Source organism: Miniopterus schreibersii, assembly GCF_964146895.1.
Source record: "Miniopterus schreibersii genome assembly, chromosome: 13".
Lineage (NCBI taxonomy): Eukaryota > Metazoa > Chordata > Mammalia > Chiroptera > Miniopteridae > Miniopterus > Miniopterus schreibersii.
Window position 1 is genome coordinate 3,152,349 of NC_138113.1, and position 12,826 is coordinate 3,165,174.

The 12,826-nt window shown below is 57.4% G+C and overlaps 1 protein-coding gene across 4 annotated transcripts; it reads left to right on the top strand.

The window, feature by feature from the left end:
- Positions 1-4,711: 4,711 nt before the first annotated feature.
- Positions 4,712-10,120, top strand: CIMIP5 (ciliary microtubule inner protein 5). 4 transcript variants are annotated; one of them, XM_081156164.1, is made up of 4 exons: positions 4,712-5,140; positions 6,140-6,179; positions 8,549-8,764; positions 9,779-10,120. In XM_081156164.1, exons 1-3 carry the CDS (start codon positions 4,902-4,904, stop codon positions 8,738-8,740), a joined length of 471 nt encoding a protein of 156 aa, XP_081012290.1. In that variant the 5' UTR covers positions 4,712-4,901; the 3' UTR covers positions 8,741-8,764; positions 9,779-10,120. The 4 variants fall into 4 exon arrangements, with proteins under 4 accessions (XP_081012290.1, XP_081012293.1, XP_081012292.1 ...); XM_081156167.1 differs by having other exon boundaries at positions 4,716-5,140; positions 6,140-6,322; positions 9,779-10,110; XM_081156166.1 differs by having other exon boundaries at positions 4,716-5,140; positions 9,575-10,110.
- Positions 10,121-12,826: the final 2,706 nt, after the last annotated feature.

Below are 12,826 nucleotides of genomic sequence, written 5' to 3' on the forward strand. Positions count from 1 at the left end.
CACCTGGTGGTCAGACTCGACCACACTGGATTACAACCCTGCCACATCCACGAGTGACACAGTCAAGGGGCGCACTTGGTGAACACCAAAGCCCCACTGAAGTAAATCCTGCTCCATAGGGGTGTCTCCAGCACAGCAGCTCTTTGGCTGTAGCTGCAGCTGGTCCTCACAGCTGACTGGTCTGGGGGTCAATTCCTCCCAGTGATGCCAACAGCAACCAAGGCTCAACTACAACAGGACAGTGCACACAGCCCACACAGGGGAGCACCTAGAAGGCCCAGCTCAGGTGACTGGGGAGGCTGAGCCACTGGACCCTACAGGACACCTACTACACAAAGCCACTCTACAAATTCCAGGAGACATAGCAGCTCTGCCTAATACACAGAAACAAACACCTGGAAGCAGCCAAAATGTGGAGGCAAAGAAACATGTCACAAAGGAAAGAACAGAAGAAATCTCTAGAAGAGGAAGTAAATGAAATAGATCCAAGCAAGCTAACAGATACAGAGTTCAGAAATTTGTTTATAAGGATGTTTAAGCAGACTATTAGGGAAATAACTGAGAAAATCGATAACATAATAAAGTACCAATTTGAAATGAAGGCTACACGAACTGAAATGAAGAATTATTTACAGGGAATCAACAGTCGAGTAGAGGACGCTGAGAATCAAATCAGCAATTTGGAACATGAGGAAACAAAAAACACCCAACCAGAAGAGCAAGGAGAAAAAAGAATCCAGAAATATGAAGATAGTATAAGGAGACTCTGGGACAACTTTAAGAGGCCCAACATTGGTATTATTGGGGTGCCAGAAGGGGAAGAAAGAGACCAAGAAATTGAAAACCTATTTGAAAAAATAATGACAGAAAACTTCCCCTACCTGGGGAAAGAAATAGACTTACAAGTCCAGGAAGCACAGAGGGTCCCAAACAAGAGGAACCCAAAGAGGCCCACAGCAAGACACATCATAATTAAAATGCCAAAGGTTAAAGACAAAGAGAGAATCTTAAAAGCAGCAAGAGAAAAGCAGTTAGTTACCTACGGGGGAGCACCCATAGGACTGTCAGCTGATTTCTCAACAGACACTTTGCAGGCCAGAAAGGAGTGGCAAGAAATATTCAAAGTGATGAAAAACAAGGACCTACAACCCAGATTACTCTACCCAGCAAAGCTGTCATTTAGAACTGAAGGTCAGATAAAGAGCTTCTCAGACAAGGAAAAGCTAAAGGAGTTCATCACCACCAGACCAGCACTACAGGAAAAGTTGAAGGGTCTTCTTTAAGAAGAAGGTAGTGAACAAAAGAATCTGACAAACTAAATAGATCCAGAGACATTGACACAGGCAACAGACGATCATATTTCAGAGGAAAGAGGGAAGGGGGATGGAGGGTGGGAAGAGATTAACCAAAGAAGTTATATGCATATATGCATAACCCATGGACACAGACAATGATGGGGTGAAGGCCTGGGGAGGGGGTGGGAGCAAAGTGGAGGGGGTCAATTGGAGGGGAAAATGGGACACTGTAATACTCTCAACAATAAAGATAAATTAAAAAAATAAAAACAAGCAAACAAACAAAAAAAGACTAGCTGGAGGCAGCCGTCCCCAGTCCTGCTCAGGCTAAACTACATGCCAGAGGCTGCTGCTGGCAGCTGTGGGATTTGTGGGAGGGTCGGGCATGTGACCTGAGAAAGGAGGGAGTTGAGAGCTTACAGCCCCTTCCCCTTCCCTCCCTCCCCTCTCCTGGTCTGGAGATTTCACCTGAATCCTATTTAGTTGGGGGTGGGGCTCCTTTTTTCCATGAGCTCAGTCCTTACCCTTGCCTGGCTGACCTGACCCATCCACTGATGGAAATACAAAGGGTACACCCCCAGCCCTGGCCTGTGCCCCCACCAGGCTGAGAGAGCTCGTGCCCTTAGGGGCTCTCAAGGTGTGCACTGCTGTAAGCAGGTGTCCTCACCTCGACCAAAGCCATCAGGACCTGCACCCCCAAAACACTTCAGTCGGACCTGCCAGTCAGGTCACCGTGACCAGCCTTTCTGCCCACTCCAGCCTCACCTAAGGGCCGGGCAGGCAAGGCCAGGCTGCCTCCTGCCCCGGCAGGACAGGGCAGCACAAAGGTGGGCTCCCACCCGAGGTCTCCTGGTTGCTGGGGCCTCCCCTGCTTCTCCTGCCTGCCTGGCCTCAGAACCATGCGGCACGTAGGCAGTGGGCCAGGCCTGGGGGTCCCCGTAAAAGACAGAAGTACAGGAAACTACAGCCAGGTTACAAGTCTGCAGGTGAGGGTCTCCTTAGAACTGCAAACTGAGAGCGGCTGAGCCAGAGGAAGGAGGGCCTCGCCTCCGGGCAGCTCAGAGGAGGGGAACCTGCCCCTGGGCCTTGAAGAATGTGAACACCTGAACTTCCCCCTGCCCGCTGCAGTCCCAGAGACCCGCCTCCTCTGCCCAGTTAACCCCTCCTGGCTCCGCCCTCTGTCACTCACCCCAGCGCCCCACGCTGGCCATCAGGGGCTGGTTCTCCCTGACTGCCCCCAGCTCCTTGAGCTCTGTGGCCGGCCTGGCTTCAGTCAGCGACCACCTGGGAGGCCCCTGACCTCTGCCACGGCCACAACCAGCTGAGCCAGCTCTGCTCTCAAGGGCTCAGCCCCATCTGCTGTTTAACATTTAAAATGCCCCCTGCCCAGATCCACTGTTACCTGAGGGCCTTGGGCAGCACCAGTCTCCCCGGGCCCTGCTGGCTTCCTCCATGGACACCTTCTCCAGACGTTACACTCATTTTCTGTCTTAGATCGGAAGTGGCCATAGTAAGTCAAAGTGCCTCAGGTCTTCGAGGCGCCTGGCTCCTTTGGGTGCCCCCGGGGGGAGAGTTAACTGCCAATTCCAGACCAGAGGGCGGGTGCAAAGCTACAGGCTGCCCCCTGCTGCCCCACACATGCGTTGCAATCGCTCCCGATTCCACCTCTTTCCTAAAACGCTTTCGGCTACAGAACAAAGATAAAAAAGATGAGCCCAGAACGTTTTCCCCAAAGCTTAAAGTGGCCCCGACCCAGGAATCCAGAGTCTTCAGAACGTAACTGTTGAGTGTGTATTTTCCATAGCCAACATAAAACCGCTTATGTGCGATGCTATTCCTCCGCAAACAGCATCTTAAGAAGAGGCCAGGAACGGCAGGAGGTCTGGTCCTGGCACCGCGTTTCCTGCCCGTGTGACTGGTGAGAGGGTCGTGGTTTCCTGAGCCCCCAGGTTTTGCACTCGAATCCAGATATGACTCCCCCCCCCCCAAGGCTGTGAGATCCCACTGAGAAATGCAGGTGGCACACTCTCGAACTTGAAATGCAATTCAACTTCTATTTTTAATGTAGTGCCTATCAGGGAAGATTTAAATGATCCTCCGGAGGCTAGACTGGTATAGAAAATGTGGGATCCAATTGCTGGAAATGATCGAGGCAGCTCCAGGGGAATGAAGGGAAGGGGGGACGTGTCAGGCAGCCAAGGCACAGCCCTGGCCTTGGCGGAGAGCACAGGCCCCGGACGTGAGACCTGAGTGGGCTCCACGGCTGGCCCTCCACTCGCTGCCTCTGTTCTTGGACAAGTCACTCGGCCTCCTGGAGCTTTTGTTTTCTCATCCGTGAAATGAAACCGACACCCTTCACCTGCTGAGACGGGGCGATAAAGGAAGCCAGTGCAGAAGATGCCTGGCACACAGCAGGGCTGAACATAGATAGTTTTATACATAATACATCCCAGAAGGAGCCTGAATCTGTATAATCTGTGGGTTGAATCATGTCCACCCAAAATCCATATTCTGAAGGCCTAACCCCCCGGGCCCCAGAATGTGACCTTCCTTGGAAATAGGGTCCTTGTAGATGTAGTTAGTTCAGGTGAGGTTATACTGGGGGAGGGTGGGCCCGACCGGTGCACCTCTAAAAAAATGGCCATGTGGAGATAAAGAACCAGGGGAGGCCTTGTGATGGTGGAGGCAGAGGTCAGTGGGTGCAGTTGCCGACCAGGGGACCCCGGGGCTGCCAGCAGCCACCAGCGCCAGGAAGGGACAGGAAACCTGCATGTTTCAGAGGGACCCTGGCCCTGCAGACTCCTTGATTCCAGGGGTGAAAGCAGCCAGTTTCCAGGCAGCTTTCTCCAATGAGCCCTTAACCTTTAATTTTGGACGGACCCCTGCTACCGATGGCATCTCCACTCCGTGGCTGGGGCGGTGTCCCTCGGGTCAGGTGGCCTGTCCTTGCTGTACTGGGGCACAGACACCTGGGCCCAGGTTCCCACACGTCATCATTACTGGGAAAAGGTCCGAGTCACTGAAAGCCAGCCGGTCTCAGCCCAACCCTGGGAGGCGGAACAGAGGAGAGAAGGGAGTCCCAGCCCCACAGCTCCTGTCCTTAGACTAATGTCCCAGGAGGTCATAGTCACTCAGCCCCTTCCTCATGCCAGCGCCGAAAGACAGAGCCAGCACCTCCACCCCCGTGCCCCCCATATCTTCTGCCCCCTCCTGCTCTCCAGTGATGTACTGAGGTCTCCAGCCAGGGGGCCGGGCACAGCTGAGGGGCAGCTGAGCTGGGAGAGACACAGACCCAGGGACCCTCCCCACCCCACCCTGGGGCTCAGACCTACCACACACACACACACACACACACACACACACAGATGGTGCCGCTTCCTGGGCACCCTGGGGAGCTGCCCTGTTCCCAGGGCAACAGTCAACACAAGGGGGAGCTCGAAACACAGCCAGGCTCAACTGCTCTCCCAGCCACTCTGAGCTCGGGGTCCAGGGGGCAGTGAGGGGGACCCCTGCAGGCTCTCCTGGTATTAGGAGGGAGGGGGTGTCCAGAAGAGGTCCAGGCTCAGGCAGGAATTCCCCCCCAACACACACATACACTCTGTGCCCATGGGAAGCCACCCCATCTCTGGGCCCCAGAAAACCACATCAGCTGGTTACCGACGGCCCGCCACCAGGCCCCCAGTTCTAGTCTCTCCACCTGCCAGGGGTGGCCTTGTCTCAGGCAGGGGCCTCGCTGGTGGCCGGGCCCCGAGGGCGGAGCAGGCGGCCCTGGCAGCCGACAGAGTGCAGCAGGACCAGCTATGGAGGGAGCTCCTGGAGGCGGAGAAGCGGGGCCAGCGGCTCTGGTGAGTGCCCCCCTCCTTCCCGACCCCCGGCCTGACTCAGGGTCCAGGAAGCTTCTGGAGAGAGAGACCGAGAGGCGGAGAGGGAAGCCAGGTCACGGGCACTGATGGCAAAGGGCTGGGGCCAAGGGGGTTGGGGGGGCAGCCCAGAGAGTGGGAGGGAGAGCCGGTGGGGCCAGGTAACTCAGCCAGTGCAGCCCCCCGGGGTCACGCTGGGGGCCCATCAGTCCCTCGGGAAAACCCTGCAGCTGGACCTGGCAGGACAGAGTCGGGGGGCCGGGAGCCCAGACAGCCGTCGGGGAGAGACGCCAGCAGGCAGACCCGCAGGGAAGGTGTCCCTTAGAGCATTCGCTGAATCCGACAGCTCCTAGGAGAGCTGCTCAGCCAGCTGCTGGGGACAGGCCGGGCCTGGCTGGGCGGAGCCCCATCCCCAGGACAGGGGCCCAGAGCAAGGGCAGAAACAGCTGGAAGACAGGCCGGACTCCAGCCCATGGGGCTCGGGGCTGTGAGGACTGGGGCGGAGAGGACTATTGTTATTATGTGTCTTATGGAACTGTGTGACTTTTACAGAATAGATTAAAATAAGAATTAAATTACAGCAGGTGACGGTCCCCTCGAGGTCGCTCTCTCTCCTCGCCACGCCCCCGGAAGTTTACAAAGGATTGGGGACGTGAAAACCAGTTTTCCTCACAAAATACTGAGGACTCCCCAGTGGCCTGGGGACCAGGCAGTCGCTCGCGGCCAATTGTCCTCACAATCCTGTCCCCTAGAGTCCCAGTTTCCACGCCAGGAAACGCCACTGCCCACGGACACGTGTTCCTTTCCTAAGATACGTCCTACACACTTGGTTGAAACATGGCGTTTGTCTCGCTTAAAAATTATTTCCATCCCTCCATGAGGTAATGAGCGCGTCCGTGACACCGAGTGACAGACCTGACAGCAAAAGTCACCTGTGAAAGTGTCACCGGGGGCACTCACACAGCCAACGTGTCTCTGTTCCAGGGCTCAGAACTGGAGCTTCCTGAGCGACTACGACCCCATGGTAAGAAAGCCTCTTCCCGTCGGGCAGACTCGCACTTGGGACATTTATGGGGACCTTCCGAGTGCCAGATGTTGGGCTGTACAGAGACACATAAAACCCAGTCTCGTTCCATGAACCCCGGAGTCTGGTGGGAAAGGAAATACGTACGTGGCACGTTTAGAAAGTAATTTTTCCCAGTGTTTCCTGATTTTATTAAGATGAACCAACTGGGAATGGTGGGCATCTCCTGCTGAACTTTCCCCCCAGTCAAGGGTGTCAGCGGTGTATGGGGACGAGTGACGTGCCCCACGCGCCCCACATGGACCATGAGTGGGGGTGGAGATACTTCGTAAACTAATTCCGGCCTCTAGGAACGCTGCCTCCATCTAGCCAACTTGAGTAATTTTCCTAAACTGCAAGCCTGACCATATCTCTCCCCAGCTTAAAATCCTTCAAGGAGTCTGCTTTTCTCAGACTTGCTGAGGATTTTAATCCTGCCTCCCTTGCTCACCCCACGCGGAACACCCCTCACTCTCTCATCCATGCCTTTGTGCATGCTGTCCCCTGCCTGAAATGCCCGTCCCACCTTGTCAGCCTGACGGACTCTTATTCATCCTTCAAGACCCCGCTCAAGTGCCTCCTCTCCCGGGAAGTCTCCCTTCCTGAGGGGCTTGGCCAGTCCACCGTTCTTTCCTGCGCAGCACACCTGACACATTCCCTGGCTGTAGCGCGTCACGTTGCAGCGACGGGTTTCACCAAGCTGCGGGCTCCCTGAGAGAGAGGACGAAGATGACTTCACTCCTGTACCCCACACGCGGCCCCCAGTAACCGGACACCCAGCTGTGCTGGAAGAATGGGCGAGTGGGGGAAGGAATCGGCCGCAAGAAGAGCAGTAGTGAGTCAGCCAAGGCGGTGGCCACGCTGACAGGGACCTCGAGAGGTCTAGGGAAGGTTTCCCATCTGCGTGGCTGGCCTTGCTGGGCTTCTGTCTGTCCCGGGATAGAACATTTAGTTCACGGGACCTGCAGTCCTACCCTGAGCTCCTTTTCCAGGCTTCCAGCCCACAGAGTCTCTCCATCCTGCGGGCCGCGTAGCAACCTGACCACCGAGACCCGCATCACGCCCGGCGGTGCGGCCACCCAGGCCGACTTTCCCAGGTGAAAGCCAGGATCTCATTACACAGCTGGTCCTGTCACTTCACCGAAGAAGCACAGCGTTAACCGCAGACAGGGGCCGGGAGGCCGAGGGCTTTGCCCCCCTCGTCGGATTATTCGGGATTCCCATGTGTGTTCGTGGAGTCATCCCTCGGTTAGAGGTCCCGGAACGCACGTGCGCAAATGCTCAGAGCGCGCTCCTCCTAGGGCCCCAAACGGCAACAACGCAAATGCAGACGGGTAACCGGAGGAACCTTCTGACAGGGCGCACAACAGAATGCCCTACGCGGGGGGAACGAGGGGCCGCCACCGGCACAAAACACTCACCAGACCTCCAGATGTTCTTGAGTGAGAGAAGCCAGGCACAATGCCATTTAGATCAAGTTCAAAACCAGGCCAAACCCACCCACAGAGTTAGCGATGAGATCAGCGGCCTGGGGGCGGAGACAGAGGTCAGGGGTTAGAGGAGCCTGGAGGCCAGGTGGCCTGGGGGTGGAGACAGAGGTCAGGGGTTAGAGGAGCCTAGAGGCCAGGTGGCCTGGGGGTGGAGACAGAGGTGAGGGGTTAGAGGAGCCTGGAGGCCAGGTGGCCTGGGGGTGGAGACAGAGGTCAGGGGTTAGAGGAGCCTGGAGGCCAGGTGGCCTGGGGGTGCAGACAGAGGTCAGGGGTTAGAGGAGCCTGGAGGCCAGGTGGCCTGGGGGTGGAGACAGAGGTCAGGGGTTAGAGGAGGCATCTGGAGGTCCTACCTCCTGGTCTGGGTGGGGCAAAACCCAGGCCTGCACACCTGTGCAAGTTCGGGGAGCTGTACACTTATGATTTATATACTCTTCTGTGTGTTTGTTAAACTTCAAGTAAAAATTCACCAAAAAATAAGACCAACCCCCATGGCTGCCCAGCTCAGCGCTCCAGCGAGCATTAAAGGCTGGTCTTTCCGTGCTCTCCCGCTCAGAGCGGGCACTGTTTAAATGGAAAAACGGGTGGGTTTTTTGTTTACTTTTCTTGGAAAAGTGGTTTTCAGTGTTCTGCTTGAGGCTCGGGTGCTCCTGTGTTTGCACTTGCGAACAGTAATCGCCGTCACTCTGATGATCCACATCAGATGGTGCGCACTGCCGCAACAACGCCGAGGAAACGCCTCTTTCTTTAAAAACCAAAACCCAAACAAACAGTGGCACGGCCACCATGTGGAAGCAGTGTCTTAGGTGGCCCCCTTGTGACAGGACTGTCCCCTCTCCTCAGGGCAACAAGAAGGAGCCCTCAAAGCTGCCGGAGCACGTGCCTCTCTTTTCCAACGCTGTCCCGATTTCCACCAACCGGGCTGTGGGCAGCCGGGTGGACACGCCTCTGGGGAGGACCCTCGCCCGCCTGGACCTCTTCTTTGTGGAAGGAGTTCGGAAGAAGAAGCTGGAGGAGGAGCTGCTGCCGGTCTAGGAGGAGGGCTCCAGCCTGCACCAGGTGTGGGGGGGGGGCTCTGCAGCTGGCCTGGCCCCAGGGCCCTGTCACCGTCCTGAAGGGTCCTTCCACGTGAAGAGCTATCCCAGGGGTGTGCACTGCAGACCCCCACCTGGCTCTCCTCACCCCCTGAGGATACAGACGAGCCGTCCCACCGCAGGCCACTGGGGTGTCCCAGCTGGGCTGTGGGAGCTGGGACACCTTCCCGCAGGGCCCGTGCCTGGCACCTCCTGGAGGAACCCACCCCCACAGCTTCAGGAGCAAAGCCAGTGCCCACAAATCTGTACCTGGTAGGGAAGTGGCATATACTGAGCACCCATCGTGTGCCTCTCAGTAACTTAACGGGGTGGGTGTGATTATCTCCGTTTTAAACAGTAGAAACCGGCCTGGGGAAGGTAAGGGCTTGCCCAAGACCATGCAGCCTGCAAGGGCCAATGCCGGGGGGGCCACAGAGGCTGCGTGACACCCGAGTCCCACTCCCCACATGAGCCACATCCGGGCTCACACAAAGCAGCCAGGGCAGGGAGAGGCTGGTAGCAGGTGAAAATCCTCGCCCTGCAGCCCGGCCTCAGCCGCTGGCCCCGGGCAGGCAGCTCCTGTCCTTGGCCCGTCAGGGGTCAGCGTTTGTTCCACACCAGGGAAGGAGGCCCCTTCATCACAGAGGCCCCATAACGGGAAGGGCGGCGGGTCCTGGGGCCCGGGTCCTGGCCACCCCTAGAATAAACAGAGCCCAGGACAGATGGGCAGGGAGAAGGGGGAGCCCCCGCCCTGTGTCTGGACCAGGGACTTCCAACCAGGACCATGTCGAATTAGGAACAGCCTCCCCGCCTTGACGGAAAACCAAAATGACGTAATGAGAGGAACACCTGACCCGCAGCAGGCACCGCAGTTTCTAGACGCTTTGGTAGTTGTCACTGCTGCTGCTGCTAAGCCCTCTGCACCCGTAAGAAAGCTCTTGCCTCCCTCTCTGCCTTTTCCCCGGAGCAGTAACTGTCCGCTGATTCGCAATCTAACCAGGGCGCAGGCCGGTGCGGTTTTCACCACGCAGCTCACGCCAGAATCATAGTACCTGAGAATCGGCTGATTTTACTGAAGCCCTGGGGGACACTCACGTCAACTGTCTAGATTCCCCTTGCAGATAAAGCCTGAAACTACACCTCCACGTACCCGAGACTCAGCCCAGGGGGAGCAGCAGTGCTCCGCTGTGCTCCCGACCAGTTGGCTCAGCTCTCCTGCCTCCGTGACTTTCTTTCTAAAAGGCCAAGGCAGCTCTCCGGGCAGCCTGCTCAAAGCCCCTCTTCCCCATGTGCTTTCGCGTCGCTGGCTAAATAAACTTCCTCTCGTGCGAGAGTTCCTGGCTCTGAATTCTTTCTTTGCCAAACTCGAGAACCGAGAGCCGACATGGCTGGTAACACTGGTGGGTGATTCAGCGCACTGCCTAATGCCCTCGGTAATAATTCATAAGCTTACTAAAGGAGACTGTATGGTCTGTAATCGAACTCTCAGCAATGCAGTCTTGGCAGAGATCTTTCTGACCCCCCTTCGTTCCAGAACATTCCACTGTCTCTTCGGACCCTGTCCAGGCGGCTCACCCAGGACTCATTTTGAATTTACCATAGCGAGCAAGCTCCCAAGCATGCACATCTGTGACCCAAAGAAGAGTGGTGTTGACCCTTCGGTTCCCAAGGGCTGTGCTGAAAGTGGGCGGCCTGCTCTTGAGGCCACTCAATTTTTATACGATGATGCAATAGGGTCTCAGCGCAGCCAACTGTAAGGAAGACACTCCTGCACTCGGGCACTTGGCTGTCCTTGCCAATTAGGTGCATTTTAAATCACTGCCAGGGAGTGGCATTTCAAAATCACTGCGGTCCATTATACAGAAGGCAAGTCTGGCCAAGAGAATCAATATTGATGAAAGGGTCCCGTAGGGACTGCAGTCCTGCTCCTCAGCTTGGTGTCCATGCAAAGCGGGAGTTTTGTTGAAAGGAAGATTCTAGGCCCAGCTGGTGTGGCTCAGTGGTTGAGCCTTGACCCATGAACCAAGAGGTAACTGGTAGGATTCCCAGTCGGGGCACATGCCGGGGTTGCAGCCGGTTCCCCAGTAAGGGGTGTGCAGGAGGCAGCCAATTGATGTCTCTCTCACCGATGTTTCTATCCTGCCCTTCCTCTCTCTCAATAAAAACATATTTTTTATTTATTTTTATTTATTATTTTAAAATATGTCTTTATTCATTTCAGAGAGAGGAAGGGAGAGGGGGAGAGAGATAGAAACATCAATGATGAGAGAGTCATTGATCGGCTGCCCCCTGCCTGCCTCCGACTGGGGATCGAGCCCACAACCCGGGCATGTGCCCCGACTGTGAATCGAACCCGATCGCCTGGATCCTAGGTCGACGCTCAACCGCTGAGCCACGCCCAGCCGGGCAAAACATATTTTTTAAAAAGGATGAATCTGGGCCAGCATGTGTGTGTGATATACATCATATACATGATGTATGTGAGGAGGTGCAGAAAACGTGTGTGCCTATATATGTGTATGTATATACGTGTGTATGTATATGTGTATATACATGTGTATGCATGCACGTGTGTACGTGTGTATGTACATATGTATGTATGTATATATGTGACTGAATCATGTCCCCATATTATTATCGTAACCAACTTCAAAAATGATCACCTCTCACTAATCTTGTTTCATTTACAGCCCCACCGTCCCACCCAAACCCCCAATATTTTAAGGCAAATTCCAGACATCATACTATTTCACCTGTGACTATTTCAGGACGTCTAGGAGGTAAGGAATCAGCACATCACAGGAGCGGAACCCGATTTCCTCTTAAGTTTCCTTGTAAACAGCGTTCCTTTCCAGAGGGGGGGTGAGGGCTGGGGAGTGGGAGAGGGGGAGGGGCTGGGGATCGGAGCACACGACCAGCCCCCCGGCTCTGGGGGGACCAGGTGAGGGCTGGGGGGGTCGGGGGGGAAGGGCTGGGGATGGGAGCACACGACCAGCCCCCCGGCTCTGGGGGGACCAGGTGAGGGCTGGGGGGGTCGGGGGGGAAGGGCTGGGGATGGGAGCACACGACCAGCCCCCCGGCTCTGGGGGGACCAGGTGAGGGCGGGCAGGGGGGAGCGGGGGGGGGAGGGCCTGGGGATGGGAGCACACGACCAGCCCCCCGGCCCTGGGGGGACCAGGTGAGGGCTGGGGGGGGGGGCTGGGGATCGGAGCACACGACCAGCCCCCCGGCCCTGGGGGGACCAGGTGAGGGCGGGGAGGGGGGAGCGGGGGGGGGGAAGGCCTGGAGATCGGAGCACACGACCAGCCCCCCGGCTCTGGGGGGACCAGGTGAGGGCTGGGGGGGGGCTGGGGATGGGAGCACACGACCAGCCCCCCGGCCCTGGCGCAGCACTGTGGGGTTTTTCTGCTTCACAGCCTCAACACCCACGCGAGTGTGAAAACTGCACCCACCCCCTCACTTTGTGCGTCCAAGTTGCCCCTCTTATGGACAGAAACCTGTTACCTCCTTAAGAAAAGCGCCCGCCCTGGGTGCTGAGCGCGAGGCGCGGGCGGGCGGCAGGGGCTTCGGTCTAAGGCCCGGCCCCAGCGAGGAAGCCTCGGGTTGGGGGCCCGCAGGAGCCGCCCCCAGGGCAGCGGCGAGCCCTCCGCCCCCGCCTGCGAGGGAGGGGACGCGCGTGGACGCAGGCGGGCGGTCAGGGCCTTTGCGCCCCTTTACTCTCTGAGACGCTTAGCGAGGAAACAAAGAAAAACACTTTCAGGGGCTGAAAAATCCCAACAAAGTGGCCCGCCCCCGCGAGGGGCGCCCGGGTGCCCTCCCAGGGTTCCGCTTCTGCCCGGCCGGCCCGGGGAGGCGGGGCCGTGGGTGTGGGGGGCGGTCTCCGGGGGGCTCAGGCCCCGCGGGTCCGCGGGGCGCGCAGGCGGGAGCCGGGGGTTTGCGGCCCCGGGCGGGGCCGACTCACTGCGGGCCTGGGGGGGCGGGGCTATCGGAGAGGGGCGGGGCCATCGGGGCCGTCAGGGCGGGGCCATCGGGGCGGGGCGAGTGGGGT

What these genes read in the sequence shown, in the direction of transcription:
- CIMIP5 (XM_081156164.1), top strand. Translation starts at nt 4,902, where the DNA reads ATGGGAAGCCACCCCATCTCTGGGCCCCAGAAAACCACATCAGCTGGT. An exon ending in AAGCGGGGCCAGCGGCTCTG is followed by an intron (nt 5,141 to 6,139) that starts GTGAGTGCCCCC and finishes TCTCTGTTCCAG; the next exon opens with GGCTCAGAACTGGAGCTTCC. An exon ending in TGAGCGACTACGACCCCATG is followed by an intron (nt 6,180 to 8,548) that starts GTAAGAAAGCCT and finishes CCCTCTCCTCAG; the next exon opens with GGCAACAAGAAGGAGCCCTC.